General features: G+C 42.8%; 1 protein-coding gene across 1 annotated transcript in view; it reads left to right on the top strand.

Moving 5' to 3' along the window:
• Nucleotides 1-23,050, top strand: part of dysf (dysferlin, limb girdle muscular dystrophy 2B (autosomal recessive)) — a 145,371-nt gene that overhangs the window by 28,234 nt on the left and 94,087 nt on the right. The window contains 12 exon segments of the mRNA XM_080450776.1: nucleotides 6,366-6,489; nucleotides 8,039-8,307; nucleotides 10,429-10,557; nucleotides 10,815-10,877; nucleotides 12,396-12,446; nucleotides 12,591-12,621; nucleotides 15,867-15,982; nucleotides 16,670-16,796; nucleotides 16,900-17,003; nucleotides 17,238-17,306; nucleotides 19,756-19,799; nucleotides 20,186-20,268. Of these exon segments, the coding sequence (XP_080306902.1) occupies nucleotides 6,366-6,489; nucleotides 8,039-8,307; nucleotides 10,429-10,557; nucleotides 10,815-10,877; nucleotides 12,396-12,446; nucleotides 12,591-12,621; nucleotides 15,867-15,982; nucleotides 16,670-16,796; nucleotides 16,900-17,003; nucleotides 17,238-17,306; nucleotides 19,756-19,799; nucleotides 20,186-20,268 (1,210 nt within the window).

The following is a 23,050-nucleotide window of genomic DNA, read 5'->3' on the forward strand; positions in this document are numbered from 1 at the left end:
AATCTGTTTTGATTTAGTATTGCTCCATTGTGCCCGAAGTAACTAGGTTACGGTTTATTTAAATAACTATTTCATTTATTTTATTATTTAGTCAATTGTACTTTTTCATGGCGAAACCAGAAAGTGGTTGTAACGAAGCCCGTTTTGTTTTCATTTAAAAAAAAAATGTGATAACGTGAGGGATTTGTATTTTGTACCGATGTATAAAAGAAAGAGGGTTAATTAGTATGGAGGAGCACTGTTCACAGAGCAGTTTTTTACTTTATTGATGTTCAGGACGTAGGACTCTCATTTGTAACCCTCATTGTGGAGTGAGACTCAAAGGCGCTAACCGTGCTTTTTTGTTTTGTTTTAGCCTCTCTCCTTTTTTCTTCTCTCCCCTTCCTCTGTCGTGCTGCTCCCTGGAGTAAGCTGTGACGTCATGCGCTGTTTTGTGTGGGTGTGTGTGTGTGTGTGTGTGTGTGTGTGTGTCTGCCTGTGTGTCTGCGTGTGTGTGTGGGGGGGGTGTGTGAGTATGGGGGAGGAATACTTCTTGACATTTCTGCTTAACTGAGAACGCGAGTGGGGTGGGGGGTGGGGGGGGGTTCATGTGTGATAAATGTGTGGACGTGTGAGTGGAGTTTGGTTAGTGTGTTTGTTAAGAAGCGAGATAAATACACACTGGAGTCTCTGGGTTTGTGTGTGAATGGGCATGTATGCACAGGCTTATTTGAAACGGTCAGACAATTGATGTTTTAATTCCAAAAGGTTTTTACTGTCTTGTGGATGTTGTTTTTCTTTTCTTTTCCATATCTTTTTTATTCTTAAAAAATCTTTTTTGTATGTTTGCTTGAATGGAATGCTCAGTGTTAAAGGCCAAAGGTTTTCGTTTCTAATTGTTCTTCTAAAAAAATCCTGTACTTAATGTCTTAATTTCTTTTCCTTTAAAAAAAAAAAAAAAACAACAAATCTTTATATTTATATTGTGGACGAATGCATATCTTAACATCATATTGTGTAGTTAGAGGAGGGGGGGGGATATGTGGGGACTAAGGGGGCTCGAAGGCATTGCAATTGTTTTATTTCTATTTTTATTTTTCATACGAAATCCCATGTCACTGCATTTTTTCTATTTTTGGTATTACTCAAGGATGGGCTTGAATAACTTAGAACCAGGTTTTCGATGTTTTTATTGGTAATGTTAATACCACTCTGTTTTGTCAATACCATGGCCGCTGTGCCTGCTGCACTGTTTTATAGAAGTTCCTTGCTATATTGTTTACTTATACTACGGGGATGGGGATATTTTGTCCCCACTCCGGCATACTGGTTTTGGGGTAGCGGATGGGGGGTGGGTGTGGGTGGGATAGGGTTTCTGCAGCCGTTAGTTAGAGGATCACGGACCAAGCTAAGGGTAGGGGAAGCGTCTGCTTTTTCAGGCGTATTTTTGTTCTTCGTGTTTTTTACGTTTTTTGTTGTGAGGAGTATATGTTTCACAGTGATGCTCATATGTGTTTGTTTTGTGTGCACAGAGTAGGGAAGCTGCAGTTTGGCCTTGGTGTTATCCAACAGACATCATGTCAGGTACTAACGCAGGGTTGAGGCTTATGAGCTGGAACGTCAGAGGTCTTAATGATGTGGTCAAGAGGAAGAAGGTCTTAGCCTTCATCAAAGCTAAGAAATGTGACATAGTGTTTATGCAGGAGACCCACTTGGTAGAACAGGAAACTAAGAAGCTTTGTAGAGACTGGGTGGGGTTTGTTGGAGCCGCATGTGGCAACAGTAAGAGCAGAGGTGTGGTGACTTTGATTAGTAAGCACTTGCAATTTAAATGCCTTAAAGAAAGCACAGATGAGGATGGGAGAATTCTGGTTATGCTTTGTCAGATTCAGGGCAATAGTGTTATTCTGGCTAATGTGTACGCACCAAACGTTGATGACCCCTCGTTTTTTGGCGTACTTGAGAGGATGCTGAGTGCGATGGGGGATCATCCGATTATCTTGGGTTCTGATCTAAACGAGGTCATGGACAAAGTCACGGACCGTAGTTCTACACTGGTTAGGTCATCCAGGGCACAGGGCGCATTAGTAGACATGACAAAGGACCTGGGTCTGGTAGATATTTGGCGCATACAGAACCCTACAACTAGAGACTACACCTTCTTTAGCCCTCCCCATGGCTCCTTTAGCAGAATCGATTATTTTTTGGTCTCACAGTCATTGGTGTCCTCTGTCTTGTCAGCTGAAATCGGCAATAGAATCATTTCAGATCATAGCCCAATTTATTTGAATGTGACGTCATTTCGTAGGCCAGAAAGAACATCTAGGTGGAGACTCAACTCTAGCTTACTGTTGGATGAGACCTTCAAGGAATCACTGAGAGCTCAAATCAATTTGTATATCGACACTAATGTGCCAACAGCTCCATCGGCAGGAATAGCGTGGGAAGCTTTGAAAAGTTTTTTGAGAGGTTATATAATTCAACATGCATCGTTTAAGAAAAAACAAAATGTAGCTAAACTACAGGAGTTAGAAAAGAAAATTGGCATTGCAGAAGAGAAACTCAAAAGTAGTGTGTCCTCAGAAAATTTGACAACCCTAACCAAGCTAAAATACGACTATAATTTAATTATGACCCAGAGGGCAGAATTCTCCCTATTTAGGGCGAGACAGAAATATTTTGAAGAAGGGGACAAGGCCGGGAGATTACTCGCTAGATACATAAAACAGAGGGAGGCAATGAGCGCAATCCCCGTCATTAGGGGAGGGGATGGTCGTCTTGTAGCTGATCCAAGGGAGATTAATTCAGAATTTCGGGAGTTTTATAACCACCTATATACCTCCGAGACGGAAGTTGGCGGGGAGGAGATAACCACTTTTCTTTCCACCCTTGATTTACCGAGGCTTTCTGAGGATCAGGTTAAAGGTCTTGACCTGCCCATTACTGAGGGAGAGATAATGGAAGTTATTAGGATGCTACCCACTAGCAAGGCCCCGGGCTTGGACGGCTTTACCTCAGAATTTTACAAGGCATACACAGAGGAACTAGCACCGCTACTATTAAGAACATATAACGAGGCTTTTGAAAAAGGACATCTCCCTCCCTCTTTAACCGAAGCGGTTATTACACTCATCCCAAAAGAAGGGCGGGACCCCTTAGACTGTAAGAACTACAGGCCAATTAGCTTAACCTCATGTGACAGTAAAATTTTGTCAAAGATACTAGCTAACCGTCTGGATAAGGTCATTACATCATTGATTCATCCGGATCAGGTGGGCTTTATACGATCCCGCTCCTCGTCAGATAATGTAAGGCGTTTGGTTGATATTATGTGGGCCACTCAGGATGACTCCGCCCCTTTGGCGGCCATTTCTTTAGACGCAGAAAAGGCATTCGACAGGGTTGAATGGCAGTACTTGCTCTCTGCCCTGGAAAGTTTCGGCTTCAGTAAGAACTTTATTAATTGGATCGGACTTATTTATACTCATCCTACTGCATCAGTAATGACCAATGGTCTCATATCCGCGCCGTTTCGGTTGGGAAGGGGGACAAGGCAGGGAGATCCGGCCTCGCCCTTACTCTTCGCCGTCGCCCTGGAGCCCTTGGCGGCCGCAATTCGCAAAGATCGGGCATTCCCAGGCATCACATTAGGTGATAAGTGTCATAAATTGATGTTGTATGCCGATGACATACTTTTGTTTGTCTCCGACCCGGAGCGCTCCCTCCCCGCTTTGCTTAATATTATTGACACTTTCTCTTCCATATCAGGGTACAAGGTGAACTGGTCAAAATCGGAGGCCCTACCACTCACGTCTTACTGTCCTAAAACACTATTTCAGACCGGCTCCTTTGAATGGCCCAAAAAGGGACTAAAGTATCTAGGCATAACCTTCCCTCCTAAATTGGTCGATCTAGTGAAGACGAACTTTGACCCAATTCTGGATAAACTACGAACCGATGTAGAGAGATGGTCTCCATTGTTTCTATCAATGTGGGGAAAGGCGAACATTATTAAAATGAACTGTGTTCCAAGACTCAATTATCTACTCCAGGCCCTTCCGGTTAAAATCCCACTACAATATTTCAAACAATTTGATCAAATTTGTAGTAAATTCCTGTGGAACAACAAACGCCCCAGAATGAAACTGAAAAAACTCCAGAGGCCAGTGGATAAAGGTGGCTTGGGTGTACCTAATCTCCTACTTTACCACTATGCATTTACCATGAGACATATGGTACAGTGGTCTCTCCCGCCGGAAAGGGCCCCGCCATGGTTTAGTTTGGAGAGCGCACTATGTTCACCTGTCAGACCTATCGACTGTCTTTCAACCAAACTAGACTCAATTAGTCGTTCCCATCCAATTGTGTCTCATATTCATTGGGTTTGGAAGACGATATCCCGCATGTTTAAATTCAATCCGTTTCTCCACTCGGCGGCTGGAATATGGCATAATCCTAAACTCTGTATAGGGAAAGAGCCTTTTCATTGGGAAGCATGGTCTCAACGGGGAATTACAATATTAGGAGATTTATACCAGGAAAACACTCTAAAATCCTTCGAAGAACTCAAGACAGAATTTGACCTGCCCAATGGCCACTTTTGGCAATATTTGCAACTACGGCATCTACTGGTTAAGACCTTTGGATCTCTCACTGTAGGCCCCCCCAAGATTGAAAAGGTGGAGATGATCCTTAGAATCTTTGGACAGGGGCATGAGGCTTCCACATACTATGCCATGCTCCTGGAGGTCTCTGACTCTAACATGATGGTGTCTAAAACACCTTGGGAAAGGGACCTTGGTGTTTCAATTTCAGACGAGGAATGGGCTAAAATCCTTAGGAACGGCAAGAAAATGTCTAGAGAGCTGCGTACGAGATTGATTCAATTTAAAATTATAAATAGGATTTATTGGACCCCGTCAAGACTATTTAGAGTGGGCCTTATCGAGAGCCCGGAGTGTTGGAGGTGTCAGGATAGAGATGGTACCTTAATGCATATTCTGTGGAGTTGTCCAAAAATCCAGGTCTATTGGGCTGCTATACATGTGAAGCTAGAGAGGATGACAGGGTTAGTTATCCCCTTCTCACCCAGGCTCTTTATCCTGGGCGACCCGTCCACTTTAAGAACTGTTTCGCCCGCCTTGGCTGAGTGGATTCAAACGGCCCTTATGCTAGGCAGGAGACTGGTGGTCAGGGCCTGGAAGGATCCATCCGCACCGGCTCCTTCTCTGTGGTTTACTTCCTTGGGTCAACTGGCCGCATATGAAAGATTGTCTTATAGATTGCTCAACAGGATGGATAAATATGATTTAAAATGGGGACATTATCATCTACACTCTATGGGTCTAGGATGACGTTTCCGGCTCAGTGAGCTTCAATAACCAGAAAGTAACTTGGGTTAGATTTGTCGGGGGTAGGACTGGGGTGGACTGCGGGTGGTATGCTTTAGTGCGCTGTATTTTTTATTTCTCTTTTCTTTAAAGTTTTTATGTTTTTATGTCTTTATGGTTTCAAGGTGTGTTTATTTGTATTTTGTGTATGGTATGTCTTGTCTCGTTTAATTACCAGCAGTGTCGATATTTGAATATGTTTGGTATTGTGTTTATTGTATGTCTTGTCTAAATATCCTTGCATCAAAGTTGAAAAAAAATCCTGTATGTTTGTCAAAAAAGATGAAAAATAAAGTACAAATCGTAAAAAAAAAAAAGAGACTGTTTATTTTTCACACTTTCTCTTTGTGTGTGTATGTGTTTGGGTGGGTGGGTGGGTGTGTGTATGCATGTGTGTGTACCTACACAGTATATGCACATTCATGTGTATGCACGTCTGTTTTGTACATTACTCACAGACATTTTTGGACATTTTCAGGAAGGCAGAAAACAATGTATTCCTTCCACATTCAATGTCAATGCTTTGATTAGTGTGATCTACAGTATATACCTACAGTAATGGAATGGACAATTTGTGTCCCCCAGACTAGAGTTAATAACAGACGGCTGAGGTTCAACAAACAGATTGTAAAACCCCTCGAGACCTGCTTTTGATGTACCCTTGAGCAAGGCACATACCCGTAACCCCATTGGATCTGTCCAGTAACAAACAAGGTGTAATGGAGACAGTCTTACTGTATCTGAGCCATGAATGTTTTGTGCGATCATATAGGTAGTGATCGAGCGTCAGTAGAAACACAGATCTTTGCGTTTGATCTTCCACAAAGTACAGACAGACACACACCTTCGGTTCGCAGGGTCTTATTCGGGGTTTCAAACCCACAACCTCACTCACCCAAAGTGATCGTCACACCCTTGTACTGGAGCGAGGACCTTGTCCAGTACAAGGTCCTGAGTCTGACAGTACTGTATGTCATGTCTGCCTTCCTCCGCTAGGCCACGCTGAGCCTGCAGGTGTCCTACGTCCCTCCCCCAGGATCAGCTCCTATCTACCAGCCTCCTCCCATGCCAGAGACCCAGCAGCACACCAACCCCAATGTGGAACTGGACACCATCACAAGTAAGATCTTTTGTTTCTGTCAGAATCATCAAATAATTAGAAACATCAAATAATTATCAAACATTATACTGTATGTATATATGGCACGTTATGAACATTAAAATGGTTCACAATGTGCTTTACAATACGTGAAAAAAGCACACAGATGATTAAAGTAACTAAACAAGACTTAAAGGTATAGGGTAAGTGATTTGCAATTATTCAAATAATTGCAAAATGGGTCTATGTTCTGATAGTACTCGTTACTCTAGAGTGCCCTGACTCCTGTCCATATAAGGAGTCTCCCAGCTCTTTATTAAACAGAAAATGCATTTTCAGTGCTCTCTCCTGATTGGCTCAAATGTTGTCACCTACCTGAAAATGTACTATTCTGTTTACTAAAGAGCTGGAGAGTGATGGTCCATTGTGGAACCTTGGGCCGTCAACCTTTACTTTATAGAGTGTGGAGCACTGAGGCAGTGCTCTAGTTAGAAAACAGGCCTTGATAGCCACTGTGTTGATATACTGAATGTAATAGATAAGAACGTGAGAATTCTCCAGGCGCTCAACCGAACGCTTGTTTGCATGCAGACTTAGATGTGGAGCGAATTGCCTTCGTGATATATCAGGTCATATTGTTTTAATATCATTAATTTGCTGTTCTTTTATTCACATATTATAGAGGGAGTCTCCCTTATGACCGAACAAACGCTCTGTAGCAATGATTACTATCAGAATATATCACTTAACCTACCTTTAATACTGACATAGGGGATCAAATATGGATTTAAGTCAATTCACTGCAAAATTACAAAATCAAGCTACTAAGAAAGAATGATTGGTGGAATAAACTTCTTGTCAGGTAGAGTATACAAAGAAGGTCTCCTTCAATAAATACAAGGCACATTAGTTTTGTGCTACACTGAGACATTATTGGACTTCATTAAGTCTGGAAGTAGTTATGCTACAATACACACCTTCTCAGAGGATGTTTAGAGTGGAGTAATATCTAGTATATCAACACTGCGTTTCAAATATACATTTCACAAACCTCAAGTTTTGCTGATGTCATTCTCCACCAATCAACGTTTCATGAACATGGATTAATCCATGATTTCAGAGAGAGTGTTGATGGAAATCCTTTGTGATCTTAGATTAGAGTAGTTAGGCCACTTTAATCTAAGCACAGTGGATAATTCGCAACACAAATGCCTGCTGCTTCCGTACGACAAGAGGCTTATTGAAAACAGCTGAGAAATCGGCACATTTAACCACACAGAATAGTAGCGCAAATGAACCACAATATTGATTTATCTTTAGTCTCATATAGAAGTCTGTGTCATGTGTGTCTATTCAATTGAAGGGTTTCTCTAGCTCACAAACTCAGCTGACAGTCAGATGCGTCCAAGCAGCAATGAATCAGAGGAGGGGGGGGGGGGGGGGGGGGGGCGGCGAGGGGGCTTTTTCAGGGCAAGTACAGTACCACTGGAACGGCAGGGATGCACCCCTCCTATCTCTACTCCTATCTTTCTCTCATTTCTCTCTCTATCTCTCTCTTTCTCTCTCTCAGTGATTTCTATGGACACTATGGGTGAGGATGACACGGAGAGCATGCTGATGCTGGAGACCACAGAGGACCAGGGCCCAGACGACCGGAGCTCCATGGTGATGATAGTGGGCCCCCAGGGCCACGAGGGACACGAGTCGCCCACCGCCCAGACCCCCAAACACCCCCGGCCTCCCTCCTACAACGCCACCGCCGGACTGAAGAAGAGGAGGAGAGGAGGAGCAGCCAGCGGCCAGGCCAAGCCGCTGGCCAACAAGCCTCAGGATCTGCAGGTATAAAGATGGAGGGATGGAAGGGAGGACGGACAGATGGGTGGATGGATGGACGGATGGACGGATAGAAGGGAAGTATGGAATGATAGGGAGAAAGTTTGAGGAAAGAGAGGGAGGAGGGATTGATGGATTTACGTTTGAATGGATTGATGTGCAGTATACAGTATGGATCAATGGATATTTAAAAAATATTCGCTTAAAAAATATACATACAATATTCAAAGATTTACGAAAAATATTACGGTTTTTCAAAAATAGCAGATCTACAAGCTCATAGTGCCGCACTCGGTGCTGCGCTATGAGCTTGTATATCTGCTATTTTTGAATATCCAAAGAAATCTAAAACGACAGAGATGCGTTCCCGGATTAAATGGGTTAATACCGTATGGTTGGATGAATGCATGGGTTTACATAAACTGGGCAGAGGTCGCGGTAGGATTTTTAATTGCCGGCCACAGTGTCCGGAATGATTACAATTTATCGGACATCTGATAAAAAAAGAATGGACAATATAGCTGCAAGCAGCGATAATACGGGGCCAGGGATTGCAGAGAGAAGAAAGAAAGAAGCAATGATAAGTAATATGCACAATAAGCCATAGAAACATAGAAGACTGAACTTGAGAGAAAGAAACAATGAGCATTTTAAACCCTCACTAACCCTTACCTCAGTAAAACTATGCCTACCCCTAACCTCAAAAAACACTACGCGTAAGCCTACGAATGCCAAATCATGATCACCTCAATACATCGTCGGGGACAGGGATCGAACCAGTGACCTTCGGACTGTTCAAAGTTGGCACTTTCAATTGAGTGCTATAGGGCCACCCTTTGACAAATGACTGTGAGATTCATTTCTTGACCGTTTCTCATGACACACTACCATATGGCCGAGTTTCGTAAAAAGCGACAGCACTTTAGAAAAATAATGCCAATCTTAAAACAGAGCCCAGCTCAGTGCCTGAGTTCTGGCCCCGTAATAATATTTTTTTATGCATGAATGAGAAGCAGGTGCATACACGTAGCCAATAACAACAGTTGAGGCATTATATTTGGGACTGAAAACGATTTGAATGTAAAGGGGTAGGCTACAGGAAAAAAGTACAGCTCATCTCGCAAAGGGATTCATTATCTAGGCTACAATCGCGAAGGTTGTGTCCGTCCGTGGCTGCGTCCGCAATGATTCTCAAAGTGTTGCATCATTAGTTTCATGCCAACACATGTACTTCAGAATAATGAGCAATAACCTAAATGTCGGGGTCTGTGCAAATCTTTCATAAGGTTGATTGATTCATCTGGCCAGCAATGAATCAAAATATAGACTACTCACAGGTATGGTCGTATGGTGACATCTTTATATGTCGGGAGTGCGTCCATGCATCTGTTAGATGCAACTTTGGGAAACGTCGAATAAGCTTTTGTGGTGTTCTTGTACAGTCTCCTGACTCTCCTCTTTAAGAATTTCAATTCAAGTGGTGATTTATGGGTTGGGACTGTGTGCGCATGCACGAGAGAGAGAGAGAGAGAGAGAGAGAGAGAGAGAGAGAGAGAGAGAGAGAGAGAGAGAGAGAGAGAGAGAGAGAGAGAGAGAGAGAAGCAGCCGCAAAGAGGCGCAGAGGATTTGCAAAGTGTCTGATTTGCAGGCAGTGATAATAATAAATGAACATGTTTTTTTAATCGGTCAGGATGTCCGGTCTTCAATTGGCCATTAAAAACAAACCAACACCAGCAATTACCGGACTAACGCGACCTCTGATACTGGGTGGATGGAAGGATGGAGAGATGGATGGATGGAAGGACAGGTGGAAGGATTGATTGATTGATTGATTGATTGATTGATTGATTGATTGATTGATTGATTGATTGATTGATTGATTGATTGATTGATTCTCTTCCCTTTATTCTCGAAAAGAGCAATGATAGGGACATTTTCCACAGGATATTGGGGCATAATTTTGTGCGTGAGTTATAGATTTTTCCATGAAACTGGGGCATCAAAACAGAGAGCAGATCTTCCCAGTTCAGACTTAATGGATGGATGTATAGATGTACCGCTCATCCAATCAACTTCAATCTTGTAGACTTCACACGTGCCTGCATGCCTCTGTGTCTCTGTGTCCAGATACGTGTGCGTGTCATCGAGGGGCGGCAGTTACCGGGCATCAACATCAAGCCGGTCGTCAAGGTAACGGTTGCCGGGCAGACCAAGAGGACTCGCATCCGGAAGGGAAACAATCCTATGTTTGACGAGGTACAGAAACTGTTTATACAAACACACACACACACACACACACACACACACACACACACACACACACACACACACACACACACACACACACACACACACACACACACACACACACACATCCTATATGTATTTAACTTACATTTACATGTTATTTATGTAATTAGTATGGACTACTTAATAAATGCAATACATCTTTCTGGACTGGATCAAATAACTAAACTCCACCCATCATCCTTTTTTGTCTCTGTTTGTCACAGACATTCTTTATGAACTTCTTTGAGACTCCGTCTGACCTGTTTGATGAACCCATCTTCATCACTGTGAGTTTGACTCTTTCACTGTGTGTGTGATTTGGTTTAGTCCAAAACATGTGTATTAAGGGCTGTCATTCATCTCCATGGCAACAATGAGCCGACAGGCTGTAACTTACTGGGGTCAATGAGAGTGCACTGTGCAGAGAGCACTTTTACTTTCGCTTTTGAGGCAGCCAGCACTTTTAGCTTTGAGAGCAGAAGTCTAGATTTCAAATGGGAATCAAAATGGCATGTGCAAAGTTTGTCAACAAAAGAAAAGTGGACACTGAAATTCGGCATTTAAAGAGGAATGGACTGAACGATATGCATCCGTCCTCCCTTCAACAAGCACCATGACTGATGATCAGCCTAATAAATCATGACAAGAGAAGTTAGCTCTGGTGGAGAGAGAGTGACCACTCTTGACAGGTAAAATCAATCTGTCTTTAAGCCTTGTGTATAGGTAGAATAACACTTAGCCTATTTCTGTTTGGCTTCTTTAGACATTGCAGCATCATATAATTAAAAACAAAACAAAAATTGCAAATACAAAAGGCTCATAATAAAATGGGAATAAAATGTAATAAATCAATACAATGTATAGGCTACACAGCATACTGTAACAACAGCACACTGAACTGTGCACACCAGTCATATACAGTACATTAGTTGTAGTTATACAAATATATTTGTAGATCTTATGTGGCTTGACCAACCGGACCTTTGTCTCATTGAAAATGTTCTTTGTTGACTGTTAAGATTCGTATTTGAATAACCCTGCTCTGGTCTATAAAACAGGAGGTAAATAGTCACATTATACGTAAGTAGTGTGCAGAGAGAAGATGGTAGTGCCTCAAAGAAGCTTCTATGTACTATTCTGGATTCAACGATATGATTGATTTAGGTTATCGTGGTGGAGTCGCCTTTTAAAATGCTCTGTGCTTTCCAGACCAGGGGCGCACTGACCACACTCCAGTGGTGTAAAGTAACTAAGTACATTTACTCAAGTACTGTACTGTACTTAAGTTCAAATTTGAGTAATCTTTACTTTACCGTAGTATTTTTAATTTTCTGTGCTTTTACTTCTACTCCACTACATCTCAGAGGCAAATATTGTACTTTTTGCTCCACTACAATTATTTGAAAACTTTACTAGCTACTTTGCAGATTTTTATTATTATTATTACAAAACATACATTAACCACTTTATCCCTATATGCTTCGGCTATTTGAAAATAAATAGCAGATCTACAAGCTCACAACGCGTCGCCTTGTGACGCGTTGCGAGCTTGTAGATCGTCTATTTTCAAAACATTTTTATACATTTTGAAGACTTGTGTAACGGGACATTCTGCATAATGAGTACTTCTGCATTGCAGTATTGATATTTTTACTTAAGTAAGAAATGTAAGTACTTTTTCCACCAACTGAATGGAAGTGTATGGAACCATGTGGATGCCGTGCAACTTCCTCAAAATGAGTGAGTGTGCCCTAATGCTTCCATCTTATGTATGTCTATGTCACCCCCCCCTCCCCGTATGTCAGGTGTGTGACTCTCGCTCTCTGAGGACTGATGCTGTGATTGGTGAATTCAAGGTAAGCCAGCGATCCCAGAACGCCTCTTGTTGTATAACTATCAGTGCTTTCAGGTGAGACTCTCATCATAATGCTGTGTATGCCTGCATATAACTTAAATGTCATCTAATAACCATCGTGGGTGTTTCCGATGTATGTTCACAGCTGGATGTGGGAACGGTCTATAATGAACACAGTGAGTATCCGCCGTGATGCACGATAACCTTTCAACTGTATAGCTACAGTATTATGCTACGGTACAGTTATAGGCTAAAAGTATTCACCAATGAAAAGCTAGCTTAAACTGATGATGAAACTAATGTGGGGTTCAGGGACACCCGGGGGGCCTGATATAAATATTGGACAAAAGCATGTCTACTCTAACAATAAAGTTGTTCTTAGATTGGGGTCACAGTGATTAAATATAATAATAATAACAATCGTATCAAATGAGACTCCATCGCTTAATGCATATCAAATTGGGGGGTGATTGAAATCCCACTCCCACATGATGCTCCAGAACAATCCGTGCAAGGACGACACATAGTGACTCTGAGATCACAACCCCCCCCCCCCCCCCCCCCAAGCAGAGCCTAAATATACACAGTTACGTGTCTAATGATAACTGACATGAACCCCCAGAACCTAAAGATACTCAGATATTAAAGGTTTCATGACGTTCAGTTTTACCACACATTAAAAGTCTTTGTCATGGTCCTTCAAACGTGTATAGAAAGTTTTAACAAAAAATTCCACTCCATTGATCCATGGCAGGTGTTTTTCTCTCACATTTCTAAAGCCTTTTCAATTGCAATGAAAAAATAAATCTTTGCCTGCGGGTGTCGCTGGTGAGGGATTTTGCCTGTCAATCATCGCCTCTGCTCCGCCCCCCCCCAAAGGAAAGGATAGGGGAGGGGAGGGGGGAGGAGGAGAGTGGGCGGGATTAATTGGCTGTGACCTCACTGCCGAAGGGCCAAGCTCAGATTACTTTTCAGCCTAATTATTCAGAAAACCCCAGACCACAGAAAATCCACTGAATGTTCAAAGTTCAGATTTTTTGGGTGTAATTGAGGTCATAAAACCCCCAAACAAACATAAAAAATTAAAAAAGTGAAAATGAATGTCATAGAACCTTTAAGGACATGACACATGAATGCAACCTGCATTGAATGACACGTTGACATAGTAAAGACCTCAATGCTACAACAGGAGGAGGCTGGGGAGGTGGAGAGAGTTTGGTCACTGATGAGCTGGCAATAGTTTGCCTTTCTTTTTTTGTTTTATTGTTAAATTAGTTGTACTTTTTCTGTAATTGTATTCTTGCTCTGTAAAGCACTTTGAGCTGCATTTCATGTCATGAAAGGTGCTATACAAATAAAGTTTATTATTATTATTAAATATACCATATAGGCTGCGGGTACATGGACAGTTTCATTCGGAATGAATACACTTCTATTCGGAATGAATGAATGGATGAATTCATTCAGAATAGATTTGCTCATGTAAACACCTCAATTGGAATAGAATATTCCATTCCAGTCTGACCCGAATTAATTTTCATTCGGGTTAGGAGGGGTGGTATAGACCGTTTGAATCGGTATATACCAACCGGAATTGACCATGTAAACACCTTATTCCGAACGCTCCTCTCTGTTTGGAATACATGCATTCCTTTGCGCATGTCCGTGCTTAGTAGTGCTGTCAGAATTGTCCAAAAATGACCTATTAAATCTCTAATTCGGCCACGGTTGGTGCTGAGAAGCGTTCACTCCTGCGGGATAAAATGAATGATTCTATTCTATAGCGTCATTTAATAAGCCTGTCATGGTTAAGCCCAGACTTGTCGAGGAGAACGGACGCTCCGAGGATTGCTGGCCGGCTACACTTATATGGATATTTTCCTAAACAGGTATTTTAGTCCTCAGTTTTTAAAAAGAATCCCTGGCCACATGACAAAGATTTAAAAAAAAATCCCCGTCCACACGTAAACGCAGAAACGCATTGATCAGCTGCAAGCTTCAATTTGAAATCAGATTTTACATTTATTTTATATATGAGGGGCCAAAACACCCCGCCCCATGCACCTTTTGAGCGGGCCATACGCGGCCGCTCCATGCTCGCTGGATTTTCACCCGGGGCGATTGTGTTTTAGGACGACAGACCCCGCATACAACCCGTGTGCGCTACTCGGCGCAGAAAGAGGGGTTTCGTCACAGTGAATGAGTTACAGCATGTTTCAAAGCCTTTTCATAATAATACAAGAAAAACGTGACATTCGGCATAATGAGTAGCCTATACTTTCTACTTTAAGTGTATTTTGATGCCAATACTTTTGTACTTTAGCCATAAATGAGCGTGCCTTGTTTCATAGACTGTAAGTGTTGCTCTCTCTCTCTCTCTCATTTATTATTATAATGACCATGAGCGGTCGGGTGTTTATGTAGGCCTATTATTATTTATTATTATAATGACCATGTGCGAATGCGCGATGACGTCATCGTACCTACATGAGAAATGTGACAAATAGTATAGGCTAGCCTAAGTTTTACCGTGTCTGGTACCAATACAAAAAAAGTAACTGGTCTGAACTTGTAGATCTGCTAATTTTGCATTAAAACGGCGATAACAAAGGAACACAGGCTTGCACCGCATACAACGCTGCCTGGCCAGGAGTCGGTGCGTTGCTTCCCGGCCTGCCTACGACCAACAGACCTCCGCCGCGGAGGCACAAGGGGGCTATTGCCTCCTCCCCATGCCCACCAGGGGAAGCTCTGCTCTGGGTAGTGGCCCCTGGTCCATGCCCGGGCGTAGGCGGGAACCACTTTGCGCATGTCCAAAGTTATATTCCGAATGAATGCTTTGGGTCATGTAAACGAGGAATACTTTTATTCAGGTCCCATGTAAACAGGTGAGTGGATCAGATTCCTCTATTCGGAATGAGTTCATTCGGAATGAATTCATTCTGAATGAATACATGATGGTCCATGTACCCGCAGCCATACAGTACTGTAGTTAAACCATTAAGATCGGAGGCGTATGAGTCTGGGACCAGCTTGACTTCCATTTTGACTCCTGCCTGCCTGAACCAGTACCGGCGTGGTCCATTTCCAGTTTTGAGATGGAAGGTTGAACTACAGTACTTGTACCCATAGCGTCCCTATTCTGGGGGAAACATTCACCAAAAATTGCCAATCTACAAGCTCAATGTATTGCAACGGGACACGGTGTGAGCTTGTAGATCAGACGAAATGTGGTGTAGAGGGGGAAAAAGTGTGGACCAAGCACAGAGTCGACCCCGGTCATCTAAGTATTAGTTTACAGTACTAACTATAGAGGGGTTAAGTGGTTTGAATTTTGCTGAGCTGTGTCGTGTGAAGTGTGAGGGTCAACACGGTCCTCTCTGTGACAACATGGTGACAACACGGTCCGCTCTGCTTCTAGGACACTGCTTCTTAAGGAAGTGGCTGCTGCTAAGTGACCCCGATGACCTTTCAGCGGGGGTCAAAGGTTATCTGAAGGTCAGCCTGTTGGTGTTGGCCGCTGGAGACGATCCCCCGGTGAGTGTGATCACAGATATCAATCTGTTGAAAAGCTACTTAAATATGGCCAGGATTTGGACCTGGCATCCTCAGTGTTAATTTAACTCTGAGAGTGTGCAAATGAATACATTTACACTGAGAATTGTACTGTTTAGGCTGACAAAAAAAAAAAAACTAGACATGTTGAAACGTCCTTATAATAGCGTTTTCTTACCGTCAGTTGATGCTTCATAATATTCATAAGAGTCAAACCGCCAGGATCATTTGTTTGTATTTTTGGAACACAGTCCTTATTTGACGCAATATTAAACACGTCTATGGGAATGCAGAATGGGGGCAACAAAAAAACAGGTAGGATGCGTAAATTGCGTCAGACTTCGGTGCTCTATTACAGTGCTTCTCAAAGTGGGGTCCAGGGACCCCCAGGGTTCATTGAGGGGGTTCCAAATGGACCCTTAAGGGTCTGTAACTCTGAGAGCTTGGATCCATTTGGTTCCACTTGCACACTCTCAGAGTTATGGGGCCCTTGAAATGACAAAGTTTGAGAACCACTGGTCTATTACACATGGAAATGTTTGACTTGTGTACGTGTGTGTGTGTGTGTGTGTGTGTGTGTGTGTGTGTGTGTGTGTGTGTGTGTGTGTGTGTGTGTGTGTGTGCGTGTGCATGTGCGCGCGTGCGTGTGTGTGTGTGCACGTGCGTCAGGCTGATAAACGTGAGTGTGTGGAGGATAAAGAGGACATCGAGGCAAACATTCTGAGACCTGCTGGTCTGTCTCTCAGAGGAGCCGTCTTCAACATCAAGGTGTTCAGAGCAGAGGACCTGCCACAGAGTGAGTTTACACTGTGCGCGAGCATTTTGTTTGTTTGTGTGACTATATCATTTTTGAACAAAACTATACCATCCCCTTCTCCTCTCTCTCTCTCTTTCTCTAGTGGATGATGCCTTCATGGATGGAATGAGGCAGATCCTGGGTTTTGACTCCAACAGGAAGAACCTGGTGGACCCCATGGTAGAGGTGCACTTTGCTGGCAAAACGGTACGCAAGATGGGAGTAGAATAGACATTAATAGAATAGAATAGAAATGGCATGACATTGAAATGAATAGAGTATGATTGAATGGAAATATATAGAACATAATCGAAAGTAGAGTGGAATATGAAAGACTAGATACAAATACATAAGGACTCAATGAATAGAATAGGATGTTTATTGCCATTAGTTTACTTGAGAGTGACCTCACTGTGGGACACATCCTTTTGTCTCCTGCAGGTTTGCAGTAAAATCTTGGAGAAAAACGCCAATCCTCAGTGGAACCAAAGTCTGACCATGCCTATCAGGGTAAGACATACAGTCACTGTAGGCTCTCTCCATCTCTCACGCACTCCCTCACTCACTCACTCACTTGCTCGTTCGCTCATTCCCTCATTCACACTTGTTCACTCACTCACTCGCACGCTCGCTCGCTCGCTCGCTCGCTCACTCACTCACTCACTCACTCACTAGTTTGTTCGTTCACCTACTCGCTCACTCACTTGCTCGTTCGCTCATTCCCTCATTCACACTTGTTCACTCACTCAGTCACTCAGTCACTCACTCAGTCACTCACTCAGTCACTCAGTCACTCAGTCACTCACTCACTCACTCACTCAGTCACTCAGTCACTCAGTCACTCACTCAGTCAGTCACTCAGTCAGTCACTCACTCACTCACTCAGTCACTCAGTCACTCAGTCACTCACTCAGTCAGTCACTCAGTCAGTCACTCACTCACTCACTCAGTCACTCAGTCACTCAGTCACTCACTCAGTCAGTCACTCAGTCACTCACTCACTCACTCACTCACTCACTCACTCAGTCAGTCACTCAGTCAGTCACTCACTCACTCACTCAGTCACTCAGTCACTCAGTCACTCACTCAGTCAGTCACTCAGTCACTCACTCACTCACTCACTCACTCACTCACTCACTCAGTCACTCAGTCACTCAGTCACTCACTCAGTCACTCAGTCACTCACTCACTCACTCACTCACTCAAGCCAAATTCCAAACCCGAAAATCTCGGCCACTCGCTCACTCCCACTCGGTCACTCCGACTTCGAACCGGAAGTAGTCGGGGTCCAATTGTTCATGTGCTTCTTGGAGGAGGCGAGTGGAGTCGAGTGGAGGAGGCGAGGAGGCTCTCCACTTCTGCATTGAGCGAGTGTACATGAAGTGGACGCTCGACCACTCTCCACAGCTCCTCCGCGGCAGACTTCCGCATCACGTATACACGTTTATTTTAGTTTTTTTCCCTTCTCCCATGACGTATACATGGTCCTCCTCCACATGTAGCCACACAAACAATGCTTAAAACCCGAAACCATGCCGAAAACACCGGCTGACCCCCCCCCCCCCCCTTCGCTTCTGCCGATCACTCGTTGCGCATCTCACACACACACACACACACACACACACACACACACACACACACACACACACACACACACAGTGTAAATTAACTGAAAATACGCAACAAGCCACTGGCTTTATTGCGTTGTATGATATACAGTAAACTAAAGCATTTAAACAATTATATACATTGTAATATATTGTGCACACTTATTCTGTCTCAAAAGCTGATAGTTCATTTCTCTCCGTGCATGCCTCAATGCAGTGCATGGACTACTATAAATTACTGTGACAAAGATTATGTTTAAAATAATGTATTGTATATAAATACAGACTGAATATAGGGTGACTATAATCTGAATTCCCCAAAAGAGGACACTTTACGCTATTTAACTATAGCCGTACTCATTCAATTCTGAACCGATTCTTAAAATTTAAAATTCTCTATTAGCTGTGAAAGGTCTTCTTTCATATCAGTCATGATAGACATGAAATCATCGGCTTACCTTGAATTCACCAATCACAGCATCATTTTTCTTCGTCCCAGAAGTGGGGGGGATATCACCCAAACTCTCAAAACCCCGGACATTTGAAGGATTTTATAAAACCCCCCCAGACAGCCCCCCAAAAGAGGACATGTCCGGGTAAAAGAGGACGTATATGGCCACCCTGCATGAATGATGTAATTCAGAGTCAGACATACTCTGTAATATATGGTGGCTGTTATAAGCAGCAGTGCCGTGCGGGACTGCTGCGGGGGGTGGGGGGTCTGGGGACTGTACGAGCAAAAAGAGAGACGGGTCAGGATTTAATTCATAAATGTAAGTTTGCTCATCCTGGCGCTTCGTTCACTATTTCAGGAATAAATGGCTTTGCACAAAATGTTAACTATAAAGATAACAATGTGGCCATCCACATTGATGAATTGTGTATTCTTATATTCTGTATTATTCTATACCTGCATATTATTCTATGCATGTATATTTTCATCCACGCCTCTGCTCTGGTCCAGCTGTTTGAGACGTCATAAGTGATCGCGGAATTTGCCGTCGCTTTGAAATGACGCTGAGTGCAGTCCGATCCTTTGAGGGCAACCGCTCGACCACTCCGTCCTCGCAAATAATCCTCGGCTCCTCGCAGGGGCGGGGCTTAGGCGCGAGTGGAGGAAGCGAGGAGAGTGAGCGAGTGACCGAGCTTTGGGGAATGGAATTTAGCTTCAGTCACTCAGTCACTCACTCACTCAGTCAGTCACTCACTCACTCACTCACTCACTCACTCACTCACTCACTCACTCACTCACTCACTCACTCACTCACTCACTCACTCACTCACTCACTCACTCACTCACTCACTCACTGCAATAAAAACTGAGGATAATAGATTTTTCCTTTTGTCCTCAGTTTCCCTCCATGTGTGAGAAGATGAGGCTCAGGATTTTAGACTGGTGAGACTCATCTGTCTGTTTGTCTGTCTCTCTGTCGCATTCACGTATCTGACTGTCACATTCGTCTGTCTGTCTCATTCAACTGTCTGTCTCATTCATCTGTCTGACTGTCACATTCAGAGAGGACATACAATGTCTTTCTTCTATCTTCATATCTTCATACAGTCTCAGATATTTTGATATACTGTACTGTACTCACTGTATTTTCATACTGTATGTCCTCATATGTCTGCATATTTCTTCAAATGTAAAACATTACATGTTCCATTCACTTCAAACACTGTAGACAACCCATAGTTTATTCATGGTAAATTAAATAGGTACCCGAACAGTGACTTACCCAGCATGCTTTGCACCCCCGTTCCTCTCTCGCTTCCTCGTTCCAGGGACCGCGCGAGTCACAACGACGTCATCGGCACCGCCAACCTCTGCATGTCCAAGATCTCTGCCCCCGGAGGGGAGATAGACGGTGAGTAGCTGGTGAGATGGACTGGTGAGGACTGGTTTATATTGGTCTGCACACCAGATCCTTGCCACTATCTATTCTTGATTGACCGGCCAGCTCTGATCTGTTCTGGACTATTACTGTATATCATGTCTGATATGATATGGTCTGGAGCTGATATACCTGTAGGTCTAATCTCATGTGCCCTTGATTGGTTTGGTATGCTCTAATGCATCGGTTCTCAAAGTGGCCCCCAGGAGTCCCAGGGGGTCCCCAGCTAAATTAGTTAAAAATGTGTCACAATAATTTGTACCACTTTAACCATATTTTATACTTTGGCTATTCAAAAATAGCAGATCTGCAAGCTCATAGCGCGGCACCGAGTGCCGCACTATGAGCTTGTAGATCTGCTATTTTTGAAAAAAAAAACTTTGAATACAGTATAGGCTATATCTTAACTAACATTTTAACCCAAATCTTTGCTGCTGGAGGTCCCCGGCACAAAACCTTTTCAGATGGGGGGGGGGGGGGGGGGGGGGGGGGGTCCGCAGCCAAATACATATCGATTTGGGGGTCCTTGACATGAAAAAAGTGTCAAGAGAACCACTGCTCTAATGCAATGGTTCTCAAACAACTTTTTTATTTCAAGGACCCCCATAACTCTGAGAGTGTACAAATGGATCGATAAGGCTATTTGGTTCTATTTGTACGTGCAGACCTGTAATGGTCCATTTGGAACCCCCTCAAGGTCCTTGGACCCCACTTTGAGAACCACTGCTCTAAGACCGGGAACGCATCTGTGTCATTTTAAGATTTATTTGGCTCTATAAAAATAGCAGATATACAAGCTCATAGCGCGGCACCGAGTGCGCTACGAGCTTGTAGATCTGCTATTTTTTTTTTTATCGTGAAAATGTGTGCAAATCTTTAGTTTGAATATATATATACTTTTTTAAAGCGAAAGTTTTGAACTCAAATCTTTGTTTCTGGGGATTTTACAAATGTCTTATAAATCCTAACAGTTCTTTTTTTCCTAAAGTTTTTTTATTAATTTTTTATTTACTTATGTTGCTATATTTTCAATGGTTTTCAAACTTTTTTCATATCAAGGACCCCCAAAATAATATGTGTTTGTCCGCGGACCCCCTCCCATCTAAAAATATTTTGTTCCAGGGACCCCCAGAAGCAAAGATTTGAGTTAAAAATGATTTGCACAAATCTTCAAGATTTTTCTAAAAATAGCAGATCTACAAGCTCATAGCGCGGCACTCGCTGTGAGCGCTATGAGCTTGTAGCTATTTTTGAATATTCAAAGAAATCTTAAAATGACACACATGCGTTCCCTTCCCGGCCTTAAAGGGTTAACTCAAGCTCAAAGTGTGTCTCTATCGCTTGTATTCATTGAATTTCATTCCAATCTCCTTGTCATTGTTTGCCATTGTTTGTTCCACGTTGCCTGACATTGTAACAGAGTGATTTTCCTTGAGAGGAAAAGTTTTGAAGTTAAAACGTTTTTGGATTGAAGAGCCAATTCTACTAGTTTTGGGATTCAGAGCTTGTCCTGTCCAGGAGTCTTGGATGCTGTGTGCTAACAGAGTTGTTGTGCTTTGTGTGCAGATGAGAGCATGCATTTCAGTAACACACACATAAACTAACGTTGTGTCATCTGTTGTGTTTTTGGAGACTGAGCCTGCAGCGGGAAATCCATCCGGGGATGATGGTTAATGATGGTTAACTGTCGTTGTGTAGTTTGCCGTACGGAGGTGTTGTCTCTGTTAAAGCTAACAGCATGGGCTTGTCTCCCCATAACACTCTCCCTGGATCTCAACATTAAAGGGATAGGTCAACCCCAAAATGATTTTTTTCCCCCTATCGATTAGTCACCCCATGGAGACTTGAATTCATGGAGCCAATAAGCCAATAATTTGATGACGGGTAGCGGTTCCGTTAGGAGACACAAAGACAGGCGCGCAAATCCCGGGGGGGACGGGGGGGTTTCGTCCCCCCTAGCTTCAGATTGGACCCCCCTAAGTCATTTAGAATAATAAAAATAAATGTTACAATAATTATTTTTTTGATAATAAATCAGTAAAATCAGGCAAAAATAATAATCAAATAACATAACCCTAACCTAACCCTAACCCTAAAACCGAAATAAAGTAGGCCTAACCAAAAAACGAAAAGAAACTAACAAAATCCGCCCAAAAAAGAGGCTCCTTTGTGTCTCCTACCGGAACCGCTGCCTACCGGTCCGCTGGTCATCAAATTATTGGCTTAGGAATGCGACAAAAACTAAAAAATATCCATGAATTGGATGATTTTTTGGGGTGAACTATCTCTTTAACTTATACTTCACTGTTGTTAACCATGGTAGTTTGATGAGCATCAGCTGGATTGAAGCATGAGCTTCTCAGTCTCTCGTGTTTGTGTTGCTTCGTCAAACAAGCATGTACGTATCCACGGAATAGCCATAGTGCTGGTGTTTGTACACTGAAGGCTAGTTTATACTTCACGGCACGAGCTTTCGCCACGCTTTCTGTTCCAAGAAGTGTTGTGTGATAAAAGAACAATACAATACATGATATTTGTCAAGCGATACTTGTCTAAAGGGTCGTGCAATGACGTGTAAATTAAAGGGATACTTCACTTTCACATAAAATAAACATTTAAAAAATATATTAAAAATAAATGAAAAAAGAAATGGAAAATTCATGGCCCCCTCACGCATTAGAGTGTCCTACTAATGTGTGAGGGGGCCTTTATTTTGCCATAACTTCTTTCATTTTTTTTAAATATATTTTTTTAA

This window comes from Gymnoscopelus braueri (assembly GCF_963280865.1).
Source record: "Gymnoscopelus braueri genome assembly, chromosome: 15".
Classification (NCBI taxonomy): Eukaryota; Metazoa; Chordata; class Actinopteri; order Myctophiformes; family Myctophidae; genus Gymnoscopelus; species Gymnoscopelus braueri.